Raw genomic sequence first — 20,917 nt, 5'->3', positions numbered from 1 at the left:
AAAAGTATCATAAAAGTAGTCCATACAACTTTATATTCCAAGTCTTCCTATTCAGTGGTGTAGTGGTGAATGAAGAGGTGGGCATACTGTGATAAAAAGCTACCCTAACAGAGTTGAACTACAGAAAATGAACACTGCTCAACTCAAATCAAATTATGTACAAAATATGGTAGTTGTATGTGTATTATGACAGGATTTATTTGCTTCTTTATATGGAGTTTTGACAGACAAGCAAAAAAGTCTGCACTGTCATTTACAATTGACAACTCTGTGCAAAATACATCAAAAACTCACAATTGTAGCTGGTGGGATTAAATGGGTAGATTACCTGTAGGTTTCCAGCAATGTCTCCAACTTCTGCATTGGCTAATGCACTATCAAACAGAGATGCTGTGACAGAAACTTGGAGACAGCTGCAGGGTTTCCGTTAGCCAGTAATCAGTACCGCCGCTCCCTATACGCATATTATGCAGTATGTGTAAGGCACCAACTCCCTAGGGAGGCACCAGAAACTCCACCGGCTGCCCTTACTTGCACGTTATATGTTATTTAAGGACCCGGTAGCAGTCGCAGAACACAAACGATCGCCTCGCACTTTCACTTCGCGCTCGCACCGTGCTTCACAACTTTTGCCTCACGCTCGCACCGCGCCTCGCAACTTTTGCCTCGCGCTCGCACCGTGCCTCGCAGTGTGAGGCTGGTGTTCAAATGGCAGCTGTCTTGTCTCTGCAATGATGTTACAATGTTAGGAGGTCTATCTGTGCTTTGCGGGCATGTTCTACTGCTATGCTACATTGATAAAATGCTTGGCGCAGGTCTCAATGCCTGTGACATTAGCGGTGTTTGTAGGAATTGACTCGCTTCTCATGAACTATGGTTTATTCAAAGGATCATATTATGCCCGGTTCACACATCCTTCGTGAGCGTGGCTTGAGCGAGGCGTGAGCGGGCGGTCGCGTTGGACGTTCACATTGGCCGCATCTCTTCCGTGAGAAACAGCAGCGCCTCTGCACAGGAAATAAAATTATCTATGGGGTCCTACACCAAATTTTTTCTTTAATAGGTCATAATTAGCTGGGGTTATTGCTGCTTCAAGAACAACAGCAGGCAGTCACGTGCACTTCATCTTTATCAGCACACTTGGTTGTGATTGGTTAATGTTGTGTCTATACTGTATACCTATATACACAGAATGGCAAAATGTTTGGCAGTTTATTAATTCTTTCCTTTATTAAGTTATTTTATTCAGTTTACTTGCATGCAGACATGTAAATTGTAGTGTACTATAGGTTCGGCTTGAATAAATTTTATTTGCTTTTGTGTCTTTTCTGTAATCTCCTGATTATTTTAGTGTTGTACTGCACACAGAGCCGCTGAGTTCAGCGTAAGCCACGCGGCAAAAATAGGCTCAATGCTGAAACTATCCGCTCACTGCCGCTTTACAGAAATACTCAAACCAGCCCAACTGGCACCAACAATCATGCCATGCTCCAAATCACTGAGATCAATTTTTTTCCCCATTCTGATGGTTGATGTGAACATTAACTGAAGCTTCTGACCAATATCTGCATAATTTTATGCACTGCACTGCTGCCACATGATTAGCTGATTAGATAATTGCATGAATAAGTACAGGTCTTCCTAATAAAATGCTCAGTTAGTGTATGTCAAAACAAAACAGATTTGTATGTGTACATATGTTATATTTTTGTCTTATTGTGTATTTTTATATATAATATACATCAGTTAATGTTCACATCAACCATCAGAATGGGGAAAAAAAATTGATCTCAGTGATTTTGGCCATTGCATGTTTGTTGGTGCCAGACAGGCTGGTTTGAGTATTTCTGTAACTGCTGATCTCCTGGGATTTTCACGCACAGCAGTCTCTAGAGTTTACTCAGAATGGTGCCAAAAACAAAAAACATCCAGTGAGTGGCAGTTCTGCAGAAGTAACTGCCTTGTTGATGAGAGAGGTCAACAGAAAAGGCCAGAAAGGCTACGGTAACTCAGATGACCCCTCTGTACAATTGTAGTGAGCAGAAAAGCATCTCATAATGCACAACACGCCAAACATTGTGGCAGACAGTCTACAACAGCAGAAGACCACATTTGGCACTTTATTAGGACCAAGGTGTTCCTAATAAAGTGCTAAATGAGTGTAGATAAACTGAAAATTTTAAAGTTATCCTTAATATGCTCTGACAGAATCAATAAGTGTTGGGTGAATTTTGTGCTTGAATGTAGTGCTTTTCTGACTCTACACTCAAAGTGCTTTGCATAGAGAACAGTGGGATCTCCTTAACCAGCACCAGTGTGCACCATCCACCTGGATGATGCAACGGCAGTTATAGTGCGCCAGTTGGCTCACGACACAACAGCTGTTGGTGGAGAGGAGAGAGTAAAGTGACAGAGCCAATTCATGAATGGAGATTATTAGGAGGCCATGATTAATAAGAGCCAATGATGGAATTTGGCCTGGACAGCGGGGTTACACCCCTACTTTTTAATTACCACAGAGAGTCAGCTCACCGAAATAACAACATTAGTATCACGTAAACATAAACAATTGTAATAGAGTGATTTAAGTTTTGATCCATGTAGTAACTTTGCCTTGTGAATATGTGTGATTGTGTATTTATCCCCTCGAGGCTTGCCATAGAACACATATCTCCATATGCAGCTTTCAGTGAATAAATAAACCACTTTCCGTAAAAACAGGCTGTTGTGCTTCCGCTTTGTCATTTCATTAGTCATTTTAGTGTAGGAGAACCCCAGGAAAAACACTTGGAGACAGAATCACTATAAATTACAATCTGCATTTGTGGTGATATGCAGCAGAGTGTGATTTCTGATGAAAATGTTCTGATTAGCATGACGTCTAGCCTTCACATGAGTGACATCTTGCATTTTCCCGGTTTGTTTACACACAAAATGGTATGTGTTTCTCCCAGTCAGTGGCACAGCAGAATAAGACACGTTTTTAAAAGTTCTTAAAACGTGGTGTTGTGAGGAAAAGCATCAATACAATCAAAGACGTCAATCTAGTGCACGTATGTAGAAAAACATTTAAATCCACATTAGGCACATAGTCCACTTTGGTGTAGATGAATCTCCAGTGACAGGCCCAACTCTCTCCTCTTCACCTGTGTGACTGACTGAGTGTGATTTGGCGGGGCCAAGGGTGCAATGAGGAAAAATAGGCATTGATGTCTTGCTCAAGAGGCTGTCGTATGCAGATGTCTTTGGTCCTTCTGATGTCAAAAGTTTCACAAAATCCAAACTAGCCATTTTTGAAAGTTTTTGGTTTAAATAAATGCTCTTTTTCTATTAAGGAGTAAGTTTTCAGTTCTGAAACTTACGGTATGTTTTTATAGTATAATGACCTCTTATATGTCAACAGATCAAGGACAATTTGATTGCTCATCTCATGACCCCTTTAAGTAAAAGAAGAAGCTTATTGGTCATTTGATGAGAACGCAAGAGCCCGCCCCAATGACAGAAAGATTTTTTCTAACTATTTTGATGTGCTTTTCCAGGTGAATTGAACCCTTAACTCAGCAGGGAGTCCTGACGGTCAAGGGATTAACGGCCTCTCGCTCGCAGACGCTAATGCGCATTCCATCTCTTACCTACTGGCTGGCGATTATGTAAATGAAGCCCACCCCTGGAGTCACGAGTTCGAATCCAGGGTGTGCTGAGTGACTCCAGTCAGGTCTCCTAAGCAACCAAATTGGCCCGGTTGCTAGGGAGGGTAGAGTCACATGGGGAAACCTCCTCATGGTCGCGATTAGTGGTTCACGTTCTCAATGGGGCACGTGGTAAGTAGTGCGTGGATCGCGGAGAATAGCATTAGCCTCCACGTGCTGTGAGTCTCCACGGTGTCATGCACAGCGATCCACATGACAAGATGCAAGGGCTGACTATCTCAGACATGTAACTACTCAGACTACTGAGGTGAGCGCCACCACAAGGACCTAGTAAGCAGTGGGAATTGGTCAAGCCAAATTGGGCAGAAAAAGGGATAAAATATATATATATATATATGCTATAGATTATGTAAATGAAGCTTACATAAAATCAGCTAGTGTGATGCCAGCTTAATATATTTAAATGGAAATGATTTAAGATAACAAGACAAAAAGGCACCACTGAGAGCAGTAAGCACTGACTAAGAAGAAATTACATTTTATGTAATTGCGGGACAACTCTGCAGGGCAATGTCCCATCCCCTTCTTGAAATGGAAAATATGATTGATTAGCAAATATCCCATCATGGCTTAAACAAATGTTCTGATTGGTTGCTCAGCTGAGTTGGACTGTCTATCTTGCCTGGGCCTAAAGTTTAGCACTCCTAATTCCCGCTGCTCCATACATCTTTAGATAGAGAATCTCTGTTGATTTTTTAAATAAAAATATCACAATTTTTTCAATGGTGCTGCAGCATCACCTCAGTAGTTTGAAAAGTTACAGGTCAAAAGTCTACTCTTTGTTCTGGCGGCTATAAGTACCATTATTCATTTCAGGTGAGCATACGCAAAGTCCTTAGAAAGATAGGATAACATACAGTATGACATATTTTTGCATATGCGCTAGACTACTGTTCCTCTTCCCCTTTCCCCTATAAGAAGCAGCTGTATTCAAATCTACCCAGTTTATAGTGCTTTTTGGTCATTTTGGAGCTTGTCAGGCACTGTTCCCTTTTACTTTCATTATGATGCCAGGATATTCTAAAAATAAATATAATGTTTATGTTCCATGAAAGAGAGAAAAGGTTACATAGATTTGGAACAACATGAGGGTGATTGAATGATGACATCATTTTTAATTTTGGGTGAACTATCCATTTAAAAAAAATCACATTTTCTAATCCGAACAGGTTTGCACTTGGCTTTTTACCTGTTGTATCTCTTTCCTATTGCAGATGGCGTGGTTTTAATTGATCCAGAATACTTAAAGGAGAGAAAAGGTGAGGACGATTTTAAGACAGCATTTTTGCATAAGATAACCAACAGACAGTTATGATGCAGAACTAATGCTAAGTGTCCTTGCTGTCTTTTTCATTCACCCAGTTTTTGTGACACTGACGTGTGCCTTCCGCTATGGACGGGAGGATTTGGATGTTCTTGGCTTGACGTTTCGAAAGGACCTCTTTGTGGCCAACATCCAGGCATTTCCTCCTGTGCCCGAGGAGAAAAAGAACTTGACACGTCTACAAGAGCGACTGATAAAAAAGCTTGGAGAGCATGCTTACCCCTTCACCTTTGAGGTAAATCTTCTTACTTTTTCCTTTATTTTATAACACAATCATCCTCTACAGCGATTATGTGGTCTCTTTGTCAGATCTCCAGTTTAAATGTCAAACCTTTTTTCACAGATTCCCCCGAACCTCCCCTGTTCTGTTACGTTACAGCCAGGACCAGAAGATACAGGGAAGGTAAATTTTCCTTCAAATATACAGTACTATGCAAAAGTCTTAGGCACTGGTGAAAAATGTTGCATAGTAAGGATGTCTTCAAAAATAATGCCATAAATAGTTGTCATTTATCAATTAATGTCATACAAAGTTCAGTAAACTTAAAAAAAGCTAAATCAATATTTGATGTGACCACTTTTGCCTTCAAAACATCACCAATTCTCCTAGGTACTCCTAGACACAGTTTTTCTTGGTTGTTGGCAGAAAGGATGTTTCAAGCTTCTTGGAGAATTTGCCACAGTTCTTATAACTGTTTAGGCTGTCTCAGTTGCTTCTATCTCTTCAGTTAATCCCAGACTGACTTGATGTTCAGTAGGGGGTCTGTGGGGGCCATGCTGTCTGTTGTAGGGCTCCCTGTTCTTCTATTCTAATCTATTCTATTTACAAAAGTAATGTTTGGGAGTCTAAAATTAATATTTCCTATTGACACACTAAAGTTGAAAATATACATAACTATCTTAAGACAAATGCTTTTGTGAAACATCTTATGTGCCTAAGACTTTTGCACAGTACTGTATGTACAGTATTTAATGATGTAGGTTTGAAAACAATTAAGTGTAAGAGACTTGAATTTCCCTTTTCTCTCATCTGTAAAGGCCTGTGGGGTCGACTTTGAAGTCAAAGCATTCTGTGCAGAAAATGTTGAAGAAAAAATTCACAAAAGGTACAGCTTTTCACAAATGCACCCAACTGCGTAACTGACATAGAGCAACACACAAACTGCATTTTTAGATTTAGATTTTAGATGTGAAACTGCATATTCACAACAAAGGAAAGCGAAATCTTAATGGAATGTGCAGGGCAAACAAGACAAACTGATTTGTGATTTCTATAACCCCCCAAGTCTAAGGCCATGTCCACACGAATACATTTTCATTTGAAAGCTCATTGATTTCACCAACCTACCTAACTACATTTATGCAAACTGACTTTAAAGTGCTGCTTTCTACGTTTCACCACAGTTTCCTGGTTAAATTTACACTAAAGGTGCTACAACAACCGTGCATTTTATTCTTTTTCACACAAGTCATGAGTACAACAGCTGATTATTACTTTATAAACACTTTTCACACTATTACTCACACACTGCTATGTAGGGGTCGACCGATATGATTTTTTCAGGGGCGATACTGATTATTAGTAATAAAGGAGACCGATAACCGATATTGGGGGCCAATATACATTTGCAGTAAAAATGTAAATTTTTGTGTCAAAATTTACACAAAACGTTACAAAACGCCTATGAACATATGTTTCATGAAATACTGCAAAACAGAACATTTCAATATAATCTTTTGAAAAATACTGGAAAACAACATATCAACATTATTTTTTCAAAAATTAAGTGGAGGGAGCTCGTAGCAGCATTTCTTTTGAACTGAAACTTTAAATATATAAAAAGAATGAACTAAACAGCTCCCCAAAGTATTATGTATTAACACGTGATAACAGACGAGACTCATCGTTATTAGAGTTGACACTTCATTTAGCTTGCTAGCTAGCCCCTTTAGTCAAGTGCAGAAAGGGCAAAGGTATTTTATTCACAACAGAGGTGAAAGATTTAATGCAGGCTAAGTCGACGTTACGTTTGCTAAACCTCCTAATGTTGGTTAGCTAGCTACCACTATTAATGCCATCATCAGCTATAACATGTGAAAACACCAACTCATACAGTTTAGTACTCCGTTAAATCAGTCCTTATCTTTGCTGCCCTAGGCCCTGCATAATGAACTCCGTTGCAGTAAAAGATAGCGCTACCGTTCACTGAGTTTGTTTATACAGTGGCATTTTGTGTAACGTCAGTGCTAATGCAACTAGAGATAGCTAACATTCGTGGTATGGTAACAAATTATATTTAACCTGTAAACCCCTTATCAGTTTTGCCCTTTATTAAACGGGGTTTCCTGAAAAGTTGCTTACCAATGTCTCTTTTTTCCTGCTAGTTTGCTACACCCAAACATAACAAGTTCAGGCATTTTCAGTGGAGTACCTTTAGCCTCCCCAAAAAAATTGAAACTGGGTATTGTCATCATAGAAAAGGATTATGATGTTTGTGATGTTTATTGAAACTTCAGCAGAGAGTATTGTGATGTTTATTGTAACTTAAGTATCTGCATTCTTACCTTTGAACACAGCATGTCCTCTCAGTGATGCATCTTTCTCTTGCTGGTTTCCTCTTTCCCACCTCTCCCCCATGAATACGGAGTAGAGTGTTGACTGGCAATTTACTTGTGACATATAACCAATCCGATAATACTGTGGGTGGGACATTGAGCCAGACTACAAGCAGTAGCCTTTCAGAGAGAGGCGGTGGCTTCAGAGCCAACAGAGCGCATTTTAAAGTGTATGTATTTAATTGGCAATCAGATCAGACAAAATCATTTTTCCAATGATTAGAAAAATTATGAATATCGGATCCGATTATCGACCAGGCTGATAAACGGTCGACCCCTACTGCTATGTTATCATATCAAAATACTTGTACTATAAAGCATAATTTGAAAAACAATACATTTCAATGCTTGTATTTTAGACTCACCAACATTTAAACACGCATTCCAATGTGATAAGCTTCCATGGTAGCTCACTTGATGGAGTGTTGCACTTTGGGTTAGGAAGACCGTGGTTTGAGCTCAGCCAAACATGCAAACTGACGCATGACATTGTTGCTTCGAAAATGTTTTTTTCATTTTGCATTTTGTTTTGGATTATGATAAGGCATTGTTTAAGGGTAAGGATGTCTGTTTTGTTTACCTCTCATTTGTTTTTTGGACAGTATTGGTTAGGTTTAGGTTGAAGTTTTAGGTTAGGGAGGTATGTTTTACTCATTAAAACCTCCATCTAACATTCACCTTAAAAAACTTGTCTGATTACGCCACCATTTCACTCACTTCTCTAAATGAGCAGTTTTAACTTAATTTAGAAGCAATTCCTGTGTAAACACCTTTCGCGCACAGTTTCAACTGGATCAATCCAGTTTTCCCTGCATGGAAAAACTGCATAACACATAGCAACTGTATAGAAATGCACCAAGAACCCTCAAAACACCTTGGCAACGTCATAGTAACACCCTGGCTACCACTCACAACACCCTTGCATTATGGCTGGAGTTGTTCATGAAGTACCACTCTCACATTACTGTAACAATCTAGTTTTTACCTAATTAAATGTCACAAAATATAGCATGTTTCTCTCATTCTTGGCCCTAATACAGGAATTCAGTGCGTCTTGTTATCAGAAAAGTGCAATACGCTCCAGAGAAGCCGGGCCCACAGCCAATGGCTGAGACCACGAGGCAGTTTCTCATGTCGGACAAACCTTTACACCTGGAAGCCTCCCTTGACAAAGAGGTGAGACCATCTGGTTCCTCAGCTGGCCATGAGAAGCTTCTAAACACCTTACTATTGTGGGAAGACAATATTAGTAGGAGTCTAACGATTACTAATCAAGACAATGACAATGAGTACATCTAGTGGTAAATGTAGAGCATTGCAACTAGAATGCTACAGGTGCAATGTAATGAATAGTAGGCTATGTGATAATGGGAAACACTTCACAATAAGGTTTTTACCAAAAAATTGTTAAAAGTCATGAACTATCAATCTGATTTTGAGTTATCCGTCGAACACTGAGCAGAACATGCGAGTTAATTTGTCAGGAATAGATAATGACAGACCTCCAGAATAAGTCTTTCTTCTGAAACACAGAGGTACTAGCTGCCATTAACCCTTTTTTGTTGTTGTTTGTTGTCTTTCAGATTTACTATCATGGTGAACCAATCAGTGTCAATGTCCATGTCACAAACAACACAAACAAGACAGTAAAAAAAATAAAGATTTCAGGTTATTCAATCATTTATAGTGAATGGACACATTTTATATATTTATAATTTTTTTGTTAAAAACCTGTTGAAAATAACACTTCTTATTTATGTTATTGATTATTGCAGTGCGTCAATATGCAGATATTTGTCTCTTCAACACTGCCCAGTACAAGTGTCCAGTGGCAACAGAGGAAACAGAGTATGTACTGTATACTAAACACTAAGCACCAGTATAAGAACACAGTCTGGCTTATTCTACTCACTGTTTTGTGTCCTTTTCTAGTGATATTGTGGCACCCAGTTCAACATTTTGTAAAGTATACACTCTTACCCCTTTTCTTGTGAACAACCGAGAGAAACGCGGCTTGGCTTTGGATGGCAAGCTCAAACACGAAGACACAAATTTAGCCTCGAGTACATTGTAAGTACAATCTCTCATTTTTCATTTGAACATAGCTTTTGGATTGTGTGATGGGTGACTAGGTTTTTTGGGGGGTCTATACATTCACATCTCAATGACCTTATTGTCTCTAAAGGTTAAGAGAGGGAGCCAATAAGGAAATTCTGGGCATCATTGTGTCTTATAAAGTGAAGGTGAAGCTTGTTGTTTCTCGTGGAGGGTAAGTTTGTAGTTTGATTAAATTATGTCATCATTTATTCACCCTTATGTCATTCCAAACCCTTATGACTTACTTTCTTCTGTGGAACACAAAGAGTTATTTATAGCAGAATGTCCAAGTACAACTGAACGGAAGAGAGCATTTTGAACATTCTTCAAAACTTTTATTGTTGTGTTCCATGAAAGAAAGAACTTTATATGGGTTTAGAATGACATGAGGCTGAGTAAATGTTTTGATAAATCATTTTGATGATCTATTGTAATACGATTACATTAAGGTTAAACAAATGACAGTAACTAGTAAGAACAAGTTTAACCTCTTCAACTCTGTGGCATTTTTCACACTCCAATTTAAAAGCTCACCATTTACACATACTGTGGACTTATTAAAAACAATTGATCTCTTTTTTTTTCCTTTTTTTTTTAAATGCCTGTTTTCAGGCTGCTGGGAGATCTCGCCTCAAGGTACTGTGATCTTGATGTATATTCCAGAAATTGTGTGTTTTTGTTTAAACCTTGATTTGGTGAATTTCATTGACTGACCATATACTGAAAAGACTGTATGCGTTGTGCCAACTGTCAGTGATGTCAGATTCAATTGTACACATTAAAGATTCCTAAATGGCCAAGCTTTTGGCCAGATATACAAACAGGCTTAGATACCAATTACAGGACCACTTGTGCTGATACTTTTAGGCTGTTGGTTTCAGCACTCTATTAGCAGCACATCATGAGTAATGAGACTGAGGGTTGGGCAAAGTTCATTATTTAAGGGTAGGGTTTATTATCATATTCACTTGATGTCTTACTCTCATGCTTTGTGTTTCTATATCCAGTGATGTTTCTGTTGAGCTCCCCTTTACATTAATGCATCCCAAACCACTGGAGGAATCGATCTACAGAGATGGTGTGTGCCTGAATGCCTTTGATCTGTTTCCATATCGCTGAACTAGTTAAAACCTATGATTTGTTTTTAGCAGGTGTGTCACTTTGATATTTTCATGCTAATAGAGCATGTGATATTAAGATGTTAAATCAGTAAATGTTAATACTGCAGTCCCGTGTTACAGGTTGTTGTAGAAAAGACTATACGGATATTAATTGTAATAGCACATTAAATGAATATTCCAGGTTCAAAACTAGTTGAACTATGAATAGCATCTATTACATGCTATCGATTTACACAGAAAATAATTAAACTTGTTGTCCCTCTGTTTGTAAAAACTATCTAAAATTGTGTTTGCACTTATGTAATGCACTTACTATGAAAGTGAAAGGGGCAAGTGTTATAGGCAAATTGCCTTCTGGTTATTGGTACCTGACATAATTCCTGTGGGTGGATTTTTCTCTATGTACACTGAAAAAAGGTTAACCTAAAAATGTACTTCATGAGGGAACATTAAAATGAACTTGTTTGAAAAATATTATTTAAAGGAATATTCCGGGTTCAGAACAAGTTTAGCTGAATTGCAGCATTTGTGGCATAATGTTAATTACCTCAAAAATAATTTCGACTCAGCCCTTTTCTTTAAAAAAGCAAATATCGAGGTTACAGTAAGACACTTACAATGGAAGTGAATGGGCCAATTGTTGGTGGGTTTAAAGGTAGAAACATGAAGCTTATAATTTTATTAAAACACATGTATTCTTCTGTTAAAACGTGTGTATTTTCTGAGCAGTAAAGTTGTTTAAATCATCTTTTATATGGTTGTTTTAGGGCTTACGACATTTCATAGCCATGGCAACAAAGTCATAAAATAGGAGATAACTTTACACAGAAAAGGTTAGTAAGTGATTTTGATCACACTAAAACCATGTTAACACATATATTGTTTACACCTTGTGGCTATACTTTTGAAACAGTGAGTATTTTTAATGTTTACAGATTGGCCCCATTCACGTCCAATGTAAGTGCCTCACTGTAACCCAGATTTTTGAAGAATAAACATTATGCCACAAATGCTACTGATTGAGCTTAACTTGTATTGAACCCCGAATATTCCTTTAAAATCACTGAAGCAACATGAATACATTAGATTTAGATTACAGCAACAAAACCCTTTTTAAGGGTTAGATCACCTAGAAATAGCTCCTTAAGGTTACAATTGGGCTTTTCATAGTCATGAATGGAGTTGAAAAATTGACTACTTGCACAACTGCTTCCACGTTCTACGTCATGCAGCTCAGGCATTTCCGGTTATAGCGTTCAGCACATCTACTGTACGCATCTATTGTACATGCAGAGGTTTATTCATGGGAAGGCAAATTATTTCTACTTTTTAGGGCTTTTAGTTCATTAAAACAATATACCATGTTTTTGGCGTTAATGTGACTGATCTCAAATTCATGATTTGCTAAAATTTGCCTCTAAATTAATTTTTATCCTTTCCAAATGTAGCTACACACAGCTCCTGAATAATAAATCAAACGTATATAACCTATGTCATGAGGCTCCGTGCAAGTAGTCCATTACGTATAACTTTACACAGACAAGGTAAGTACAAATCTCATGTTAATGTGTATAAGTCTTATGGCTATACATTCGAAACAGTGTGTATTTTAACGATTACCCCAGTGCTATGTATTGCCAATAGCCAACTGTGCATTTCTGCGATTTTTGCTTGTTTTTACAAACTGAGGGACGAGTCAGAGTTATTTTCTTTGGTAATCAACAGCATGTCACATATCCTTTCAATAGAGCTTAGCTTGTATTTAACCCAAAACATTCCTGCCGAAATTTTGCCAATTCTGAAGTAAAAAAATATATACATTTGACAAATCAAAACATCTTTATGTGCAGACACCTTTTCCCCCCTTTGTTTAAATAAAGTTTCTTTAATTTAAATTAAGACATTTCCAAAATCAGAAATTCAGTTTAAGACATTATCTAAAAATAATTTTCTGTTCCAGTTCCAGAAAACGATGCCCCCATCGATACAAACCTCATTGAATTTGACACAAAGTAAGTCTTTTATCTTTTTTATTAGACATGATAATGACTTGCTAATCTGCCTGGAGCTATGTGGTTTTTCAGTTATGAGAAGCTCTCAGATTGCACAGTTATTCCAATTGGACATTTTGTCATGCTATGTTTCTGGTTTAAATTTCTCCAGCAAAAACTTTGTGGTATATGTCAGGTCAGACTGATCTCACAATGAGATCAGAAAGAGTAGGTAGAATTTTCTTTATCTAAAATCGGCATATACTTACTGAAATTCAGAACGCTGCCCCATGTGGCCAAAGCGATAAATGTTCTTGAGCGTATGGTCACGTGTGAGTGCCATCTTCTGGGTGTAATGTTCGCGAAGCGAGTTGTTTTCTGCTGTACAGGCACATATGAGGAATGACTGTTTTATAAAATCTACAACCCAAACCTATACCTAACCTTAACCATTAATGTATGAAAAATGTAATGTTAAATGTGAAAATGCAACATCTGTATCGCGGCTGTCACTGATTATGCGATCGCGATTACTCGCTGACCACAACGGGATTTGATCCTCGGTGTTCCTCACTTATGTGATACACATCCAGATGCAACATGCTTCTGGGTGCGCCACAGGGGAAAGCAATTGAGTAGGAGCCGTTGCAGACATGTCTGTGAGGACATGAAGGCGGTCCGTGAGTTGGCATAATGTCACCGATCCTAACATATTGGAACTATCGGAAACAACATGCCGACCTCCTGTGTGACCATATTGGTCTGGTATATATTCTGAATTATGGTTATGGTTAATTATTTAGTCAACTTTTTCTCCAATAGCAGTACAAAATGAATTTTTTGCCTAGTCACATGCTTTCGCAGGAATTTAAAAAAAGAAACATTATCAGTCCAAACTTAAAATTACTTTCAAGTTTAGTTTTAAATCAAAACTAAGGAAAGATGCAGAGAGTAATTATTGATTTATAGACAGCTGTCTGTACATTATAAAATCATATGCTTAATGGCAAATTCAACCTCTTTTATAAATTACAAATAGAGATTGACCAATATTGTTTACAATGGATACCGATGTCAGTTTTTTTGGTCAGATGAAGATATGCAATAATGTTTTATTTGTTTTTACTCAATAATAGCTAAATAGGGGGCATGAGTAGCTCAGTGGTAAAGATGCTGGCTACCACCCCTGGAGTTCATTAGTTCGCTAGTTCAAATCCCAGGGCATGCTGAGTGACTCCAGCCAGGTCTCCTAAGCAACCAAATTGGCCCAGTTGCTAGGCAGGGTAGAGTCACATGGGGTAACCTCCTTGTGGTCGCTATAATGTGGTTTGCTCTCAGTGGGGTGCATGGTGAGTTGAGCATGGATGCTGCAGTGGAGCCTCCACACATGCTATGTCTCTGTGGCAACATGCTCAACAAGACACATGATAAGATGTGCAGGTTGACAGTCTCAGACACAGAGGCAGCTGGGATTCATCCTCTGCCACCCAGATTGAGATGAATCACTACACAACCACAAGGACTTAAAAAAGCGCATTGGGAATTGGGCATTCCAAATTGGATGAAAAAAAAAAAAGGTCTTTTGTGACCTGGGACCTCATTTTACCCCCCTGTACTTCATCCATTTTTTTTGGAGTTATGCCCACGCCTCTTTAGTTTTCCTAAATCTTTCTCTTCTGAATAGTGTAACAAAAAAAATAAAAAATAAAAATAAAATACAAAAAATGAGAGAGGAAAAATGACAAAAAACAAAAGTGTATAGCGCCATTAAATACCCTATTTATGTAGTGTTGTTTTTTTATATGATTATTTCATATCTATATAATTTTTAATCACAGGATACATATTTCTTTGTTTATTACAAGGCAAATGAGTACTATATTCATACAAATGACTGCTATATCACGTTAATTTTCTGTATGACCATGGTGATTTATCAGTATTCCATATGCGTGTACAAATACATATTATACATGCTATTTCTTACTTTAGGTGGCACTGATGTGTCATTAATTGACTTGATTTACATTTGACATTGCTATTTGATGAAGAAGAAATGTGAAAGTAAACTATAGCAAGTGTAACACTTGAACAGCATGATTTGGCTTCTGCCATTTGGGTGTACTATTGAAATTATGTAAGTTGTGCATCTATTTAAACCTCTGGGGTCTGAGGGTGTTTTGGGCCCTGGAGAAGTTTTGAGATGCCTTGATATTTGTGCATTTTTTCAGTTGCTTAAAAGCATATTAATAGCTAAAGTCTGATAACACTGTATTCAGCATAAACTGGACTACAATAATGTGAACTACATGTATGTACATGTTTGTATTTTTGAGAAAATAACATTTATGCGTGGTTTTGAAAAAACAAAAATGTTAAGTCACTGAAATCAGGCCATATAACACATACTAAACATTTGTTCACAAGACTTTTGAGAACTGTATCTTGTAGCCTAGAGTTTTTACGACAAAAATGATGTGAAAACCATCCTGATCACTCATTCATACAAAACAATATAGTCATTTAACTTTTGTAAGACACTTTTAGTGTTAGAAAGGCCATATGCGAGGAGGCATGAATGATCATGAATATTGATGTGATTCACACCTGAGGAGACAAAGACCCCTCCCCTGGGCCTATGAATGAGGAATGTGACTGAAAGAGAATGAATGTGAGGAGACTTAATGATTGAATGTATTGTTTGTAGTTTATTCACAAAATCAAGTTGAAGTTAAAAGAAATAATCTGACTATACATTTTCTTTACATAAAGACTTTACTTAAAAACTTTAGACCCACACTACCATTTAAAAGTTTTAGATTGGTAAGATTTTTTAATGTATTAAAAGAAAAATATTCTGCTGACCAAGGCTGCATTTATTTGATCCAATATACAGCAAAAACAGTGATATTATGAAATATTTTTACAATTTAAAATAACTTTTTTCTATTTGAATATATTGTAAAATGCAATTTATTCCTGTGATCTAAACTGAATTTTCAGCATCATTACTTCATCATTATTTTTATATCATATTACATATCATATTTATATCATACAGCATACAATTTAAATACCTGCTTTAACTGAAACAACAATTATGAGGACATATTTCAAATTTCAATACACTGAATACTGGATGGCAAGTCTGGAAATAGTCCAACTAGTAAAATATGTACATGTTTATATAAAATACATGTCAACTAATATGTAAGTAAAACTAAATGACTTACTCATCCGAAATTGTATCCTCGGCTGGATCAAGTCGCTCTTCAAAATGCAAACGTTCATCGGAGTCCCGCTCTTATGTGAACTCTTCCTCACCTGTGTAGTGTGCCATCTTCCAAACGCGCAAGAAAGTGAATGAACTTGATGCTTTTTAAGGCACTATTGGGGGCGTTTACCATTTGCATTGATTGCCTCAGCACATTACCGTATGAATAGCGTGCTCTGCTGCTGGGTGTGGTCACATTAGCGATAATGAGCTGAGCCAGGAGAAACTGTACATTGCTTTGTTTCATACAAATTACATTGCAGGAGAATATTTTTTTACATTTTAATTGTTTTATTTAAAAGTAGACATTTTAAGCTTTCTTTAGACATATGTTTCATGTTTGTGTGATAAGTATTCGCGGAGTTTCAGTTCATTTTTGTGACATGTTTCAGAAAGATGCTCGCGGAGACAGAGACGGCTGAAAGTGCACCCTGTTTATTTTCTTTATTTTACAAAAGCACAAGGTTTTGTTGTTATTGTGAGTGTACACAAATAAAAGTAGACCTTTTATAGTCTCTAATGATGTCTTACACTTATCTGTATGCCCAAAAATGTATTTTAAGTTGTTTCCGCTGTTATGAGGAAAAAATCCAGCAGGACGCGCCGACGTGTCCGTCGACCCATGAGGGTTAAACTCAAAAAGTGCCTGAGAAAATACATATGTGTAGGTTATGTGTAGATTATGTGTTATGTGTAGCTCAGTATGTGTTTGACAGCCAGTTGTGTCTCATAAAATTTCAGTGTGGAAGTAATGAATCCTATTCTAGATTTGTTGCATCATCTTTTTGATATTTGAAAAATAAAACATCAAAACATATCAGAGTATATTATATTCTTATATTTTCTAATTGTCTTGATTTTTTTTATTTTTATAATTTTACATTATCTGGGCATTTTATAGATCCATTTGTGATAGATATATGTGTCGGGTCTCTAAAAACACGAGTATGTAATAATGTATGGCGAAACACCCATGCATTTAAGGGTGAAATTATAATAAAAATAACAACAATATTAATAACAATGCAAAATAATTTTGCTATTTTGTTTTGTGATTTAAATTGTTGCAAATGTATTTTCATCTTTTTTGGGGGCCTAACTGTTAAGCTTAGAATGCTATGCATTTCTCACTTGAGAATGAATGGGGCACAGGGACAAACGCCGCTAATAGTGAAAAAAATGCCCCTATAATGAATTCCACTGTTTTTTATTTGTAACATCTAATATAGGTCTCAGTATTCAGTTCTAGGCCTAGTTATGCATTTTTTTCTTATGTTAATGAATTGGTTAAATTTAACCATTTAACCAAAAAAGACGTGGTCAAAACATTATGACCACCTGACTAATATGCTGTTGGTCCTCAACGTGCCGCCAAACCACCACCAACCCACCGAGGTATGGACTCTACAAGACCACTAAAGGTGTCCTGTGGTATCTGGCATCAAGACATAGCAGCAGATCCTTCAAATCCTGCATTTGCGAGGTGGAGCCCCCGTGGATCAGACTTGTTGCTCCAGCACATCCCACAGATGCTCAATTGGATTGAGATCTGGGGAATTTGAAGGCCAGGGCAACATCTTGAACTCTTCATCATGTTCCTCAAAACATTCCCGAACAATGTGTGCAGTGTGGCATGGTGCATTATCCTGCTGAAAAAGGCCATTGCCTTCAGGGAATACCATTAACATGAAGGGGTGTACCTGGTCTGCCATGATGTTTAGGTAGGGGACAGATTTCAAATTGACATCCACATGAATGGACCCAGGGTTTACCAGCAGAACATTGCCCAGAGCATCACACTCCCTCCACCGGCTTGTCGTCTTCCCACAGTGCATCCTGGTGTCATCACTTCCCCAGGTAAACGGCGCACACATACACGGCCGTCCATGTGATGTGACCTTCTTCAACTGCTCCAAGGTCCAGTTCAGATGCTCGAGTGCCCATTGTAGGCGTTTTTGATGGTGGACAAGGGTCATCATGGGCACTCTGACCAGTCTGTGGCTATGCAGCCCCATACGCAGCAGGGTGCGGTGCACTGTGTGTTGTGACTCATTCCTCCCATAACCATCATTAACATTTTCTGTGACTTGTGCCACAGTAGACCTTCTGTCGGTTCGAACCAGACGGGATAGCCTACATTGCCCTCGTGCAACGATGAGCCTTGGGCACCCAACAACCTGTCGCTGATTTGTGGTTTGTCCCTGCTCAGATCACTGTCGATAGGTACTCACCAATGCTGACCGGGAGCACCCCACAAGACTCGCCATTTCAGAGATGCTCTGACCCAGTCGTCTGGCCATAACAATATGTCCCTTGTCAAAGTCACTCAAGCCTTTACTCCTGCCCATTTCTCCTGCATTCAACATGTTGACTACCAGAACTGATTTTTCGCTTACCATCTAATCTACACAGAGCTTGACTTGTGGCCTTGTTAGAAGATGATCAATGTTATTCGCTTCACCTGTGAGTTGTCATAATGTTCTGGCTCATCAGTGTATATTTAGAAAATTTCTCTCATAAATGTAAAAAATGGCCCTAAGAATGAAATGCAGAAGAAAGAAGTAACTTTAACTGTGAATTCTGTTGTTTCCTGTTGAACTCACAGTGGTGTAATACCATTGATGGATGCTGTTCTTTACCAAATATTGCCATTTATTGGTATACATTATCAAAAAACTGATAACCTATTTACTGTAAAAGAAAAGTGTGAATATCTGTTTCAAACTTATTATTGGTCTATATCTAATATGAAAAAAAGAAGAAGCTAGTAATAAACAGAACAAACGTGATTTTAAGGGGAAAAAAGTAAATGTTTTCTACTGTTTGTCCCTAGTGACGATGACATCATCTTTGAGGACTTCGCTCGACAACGACTGATCGGGCCAAAAGACGACAAAGATGAAGATGAGGAGGGTGCCGATTCGCCCAAGCTGAATGACAGATAGACAAAACATTTGAGTGTTTACTGTGTTATGACATATAAGAGACCCTTTTGAGATAACCTGGAAAAGTGGGACACCCTTTAACACACTCACATTGGTGCAGTTGTAGTGTTCTTGTTCACATTCTTCTCTTCCATCCTGAAAGGGTGTAAAATAAAACTTAAGTGTAGAAAAATGTGACCTTGTCGTCAAAGCGATTAGAAGGTAAGGTTTTAGCTGATAGACCAACCACTGAGTGCCTCTTATATTTGAGGGTCTTTTGAGGTTGAGGCAAAGGCTTTTCATCATAGCTAAATTAAACGTCAGTGGTAGCATGCCTTTGTTGTTGCTTTGTTTTATAGATTCTTCCTTTGATTAGAACAGAGGAGTTTGAAAGGCGTGACTTAGTATTGAAAACATAATTAATGGAATTTGTTCTGTTTTAATTACTGTAAAAGGATTTGGATTTAGTATGTTTATTATAAAAGCTGCCAAATTTAATAACCTTTATAATGTATCATCCCCCACTGAACTTTTAGTACGTTTTTGAATTAGTCATTGCAGATGTTGACTAAAAATAGTTTTTCTTTTTTTTTTTTTTTTTACTTTTTCAGGGAAAATTATCTGTATTGCCTAACAAAAGACATGGACACACTACTGATAATAAGACTACAAGTCACAATCCAACAAGTATATTTTTTTTCCTCTTAACAATATTCAATAGTTTGTTGCAATGGTTTTCTATGAAATCAATTATAAACCATACCTATATACATTTGAGGGATTATATATTGCTATAGGATATTTTTACATAATTTGAAGCTTTTCAAAAAGAACACCTATGAATAGACATGTGCTACAAACATTCCAATTACTCTTCCTACTGTATATTATGAACAAAGTAAAGTATCCTTAAATCTTCTATGGACAATTGCATAATTGTCCAACTCTTCTAGACTTTTCCAGCAAATCCCTGAGCTGGAGAACTACTCAAATCAGATTAAATGTGTCTGGAAATGTATCCATTTATACATTGCAAAGATGATATTATATGAATGAGGCCTTGACTTAATGCATGAAACATGTCAATAATTTGTATGTTTTGTGAATGAAAAATTTTGTAAAAAGAAAGTAAGAAAAGAAAAGAATAGAAAAAGAAAACAAAATTGGTTGACCAGTTAATTGAAATGTTATAATTTCTCTGAGTGGAATGAACCACAAACAATAAATAAATAAACATTGATTATTTAAATAATGTGTCAAAAGAAAATGGTATGGAAGAATTCATGTAAGAGAAATTACAATAAATTAAATATATAACCATTATGTTGTATATATAAATAAGTCTGTGGCTCTTCTTTATATTCTTTGTGTATGTATTTGCAAACAGTAGACTATATCAAAATAATTTATGTATAAAATGGCAACTCAATAATGATTTGTATTATGGATAATTATTTATCATTATTGTCTACTATTACTGCATGACATGCTTAAAAGAGGTGTCACTATTTTACTAAAACTTTCTTGGCTCACTTTTTAGATTAAAGTGCTGGAAATGCAAGTGGCCATGGGTGAGAGTCTTTGCACTATCACGGGGTGTATGGCCGCAAACTGTGGGTGTATTGTATGTTAATTGAGAACAGGGTTGGGGAGTAACGGAATACATGTAACGGGACTATGTATTTAAAATACCAAATATAAGTAACTGTATTCCACTACAGTTACAAATTAAATAATTGGTAATTAGAATTCAGTTACATTCAAAAAGTATTTTGATTACTGAAGAGATTACTTTGCATTTTATTGTCATTTGTTTCATTTAATATTTAGTCCTTTCAAATGGAAAACATTTATACATAT

At 37.2% G+C, this 20,917-nt stretch overlaps 1 protein-coding gene across 1 annotated transcript in view; it reads left to right on the top strand.

The window, feature by feature from the left end:
• Positions 1-20,391, top strand: part of arrb1 (arrestin, beta 1) — a 58,447-nt gene extending 38,056 nt beyond the window's left edge. The window contains exons 4-16 of the mRNA XM_051665301.1: positions 4,925-4,969; positions 5,073-5,269; positions 5,378-5,437; positions 6,073-6,140; positions 8,691-8,826; positions 9,234-9,318; positions 9,426-9,498; positions 9,583-9,720; positions 9,836-9,919; positions 10,360-10,383; positions 10,755-10,825; positions 12,829-12,880; positions 18,967-20,391. Of these exons, the coding sequence (XP_051521261.1) occupies positions 4,925-4,969; positions 5,073-5,269; positions 5,378-5,437; positions 6,073-6,140; positions 8,691-8,826; positions 9,234-9,318; positions 9,426-9,498; positions 9,583-9,720; positions 9,836-9,919; positions 10,360-10,383; positions 10,755-10,825; positions 12,829-12,880; positions 18,967-19,078 (1,145 nt within the window). The 3' untranslated portion in view covers positions 19,079-20,391. The remainder of the gene's footprint in view (positions 1-4,924; positions 4,970-5,072; positions 5,270-5,377; positions 5,438-6,072; positions 6,141-8,690; positions 8,827-9,233; positions 9,319-9,425; positions 9,499-9,582; positions 9,721-9,835; positions 9,920-10,359; positions 10,384-10,754; positions 10,826-12,828; positions 12,881-18,966) is intronic.
• Positions 20,392-20,917: the final 526 nt, after the last annotated feature.

The sequence above is a fragment of the Myxocyprinus asiaticus genome, chromosome 31 (genome assembly GCF_019703515.2).
Source record: "Myxocyprinus asiaticus isolate MX2 ecotype Aquarium Trade chromosome 31, UBuf_Myxa_2, whole genome shotgun sequence".
In the NCBI taxonomy this organism is placed as follows: domain Eukaryota; kingdom Metazoa; phylum Chordata; class Actinopteri; order Cypriniformes; family Catostomidae; genus Myxocyprinus; species Myxocyprinus asiaticus.
Note: the sequence above shows the minus strand (reverse complement) of the source record. Positions and strands in the feature narration are given on the sequence as shown.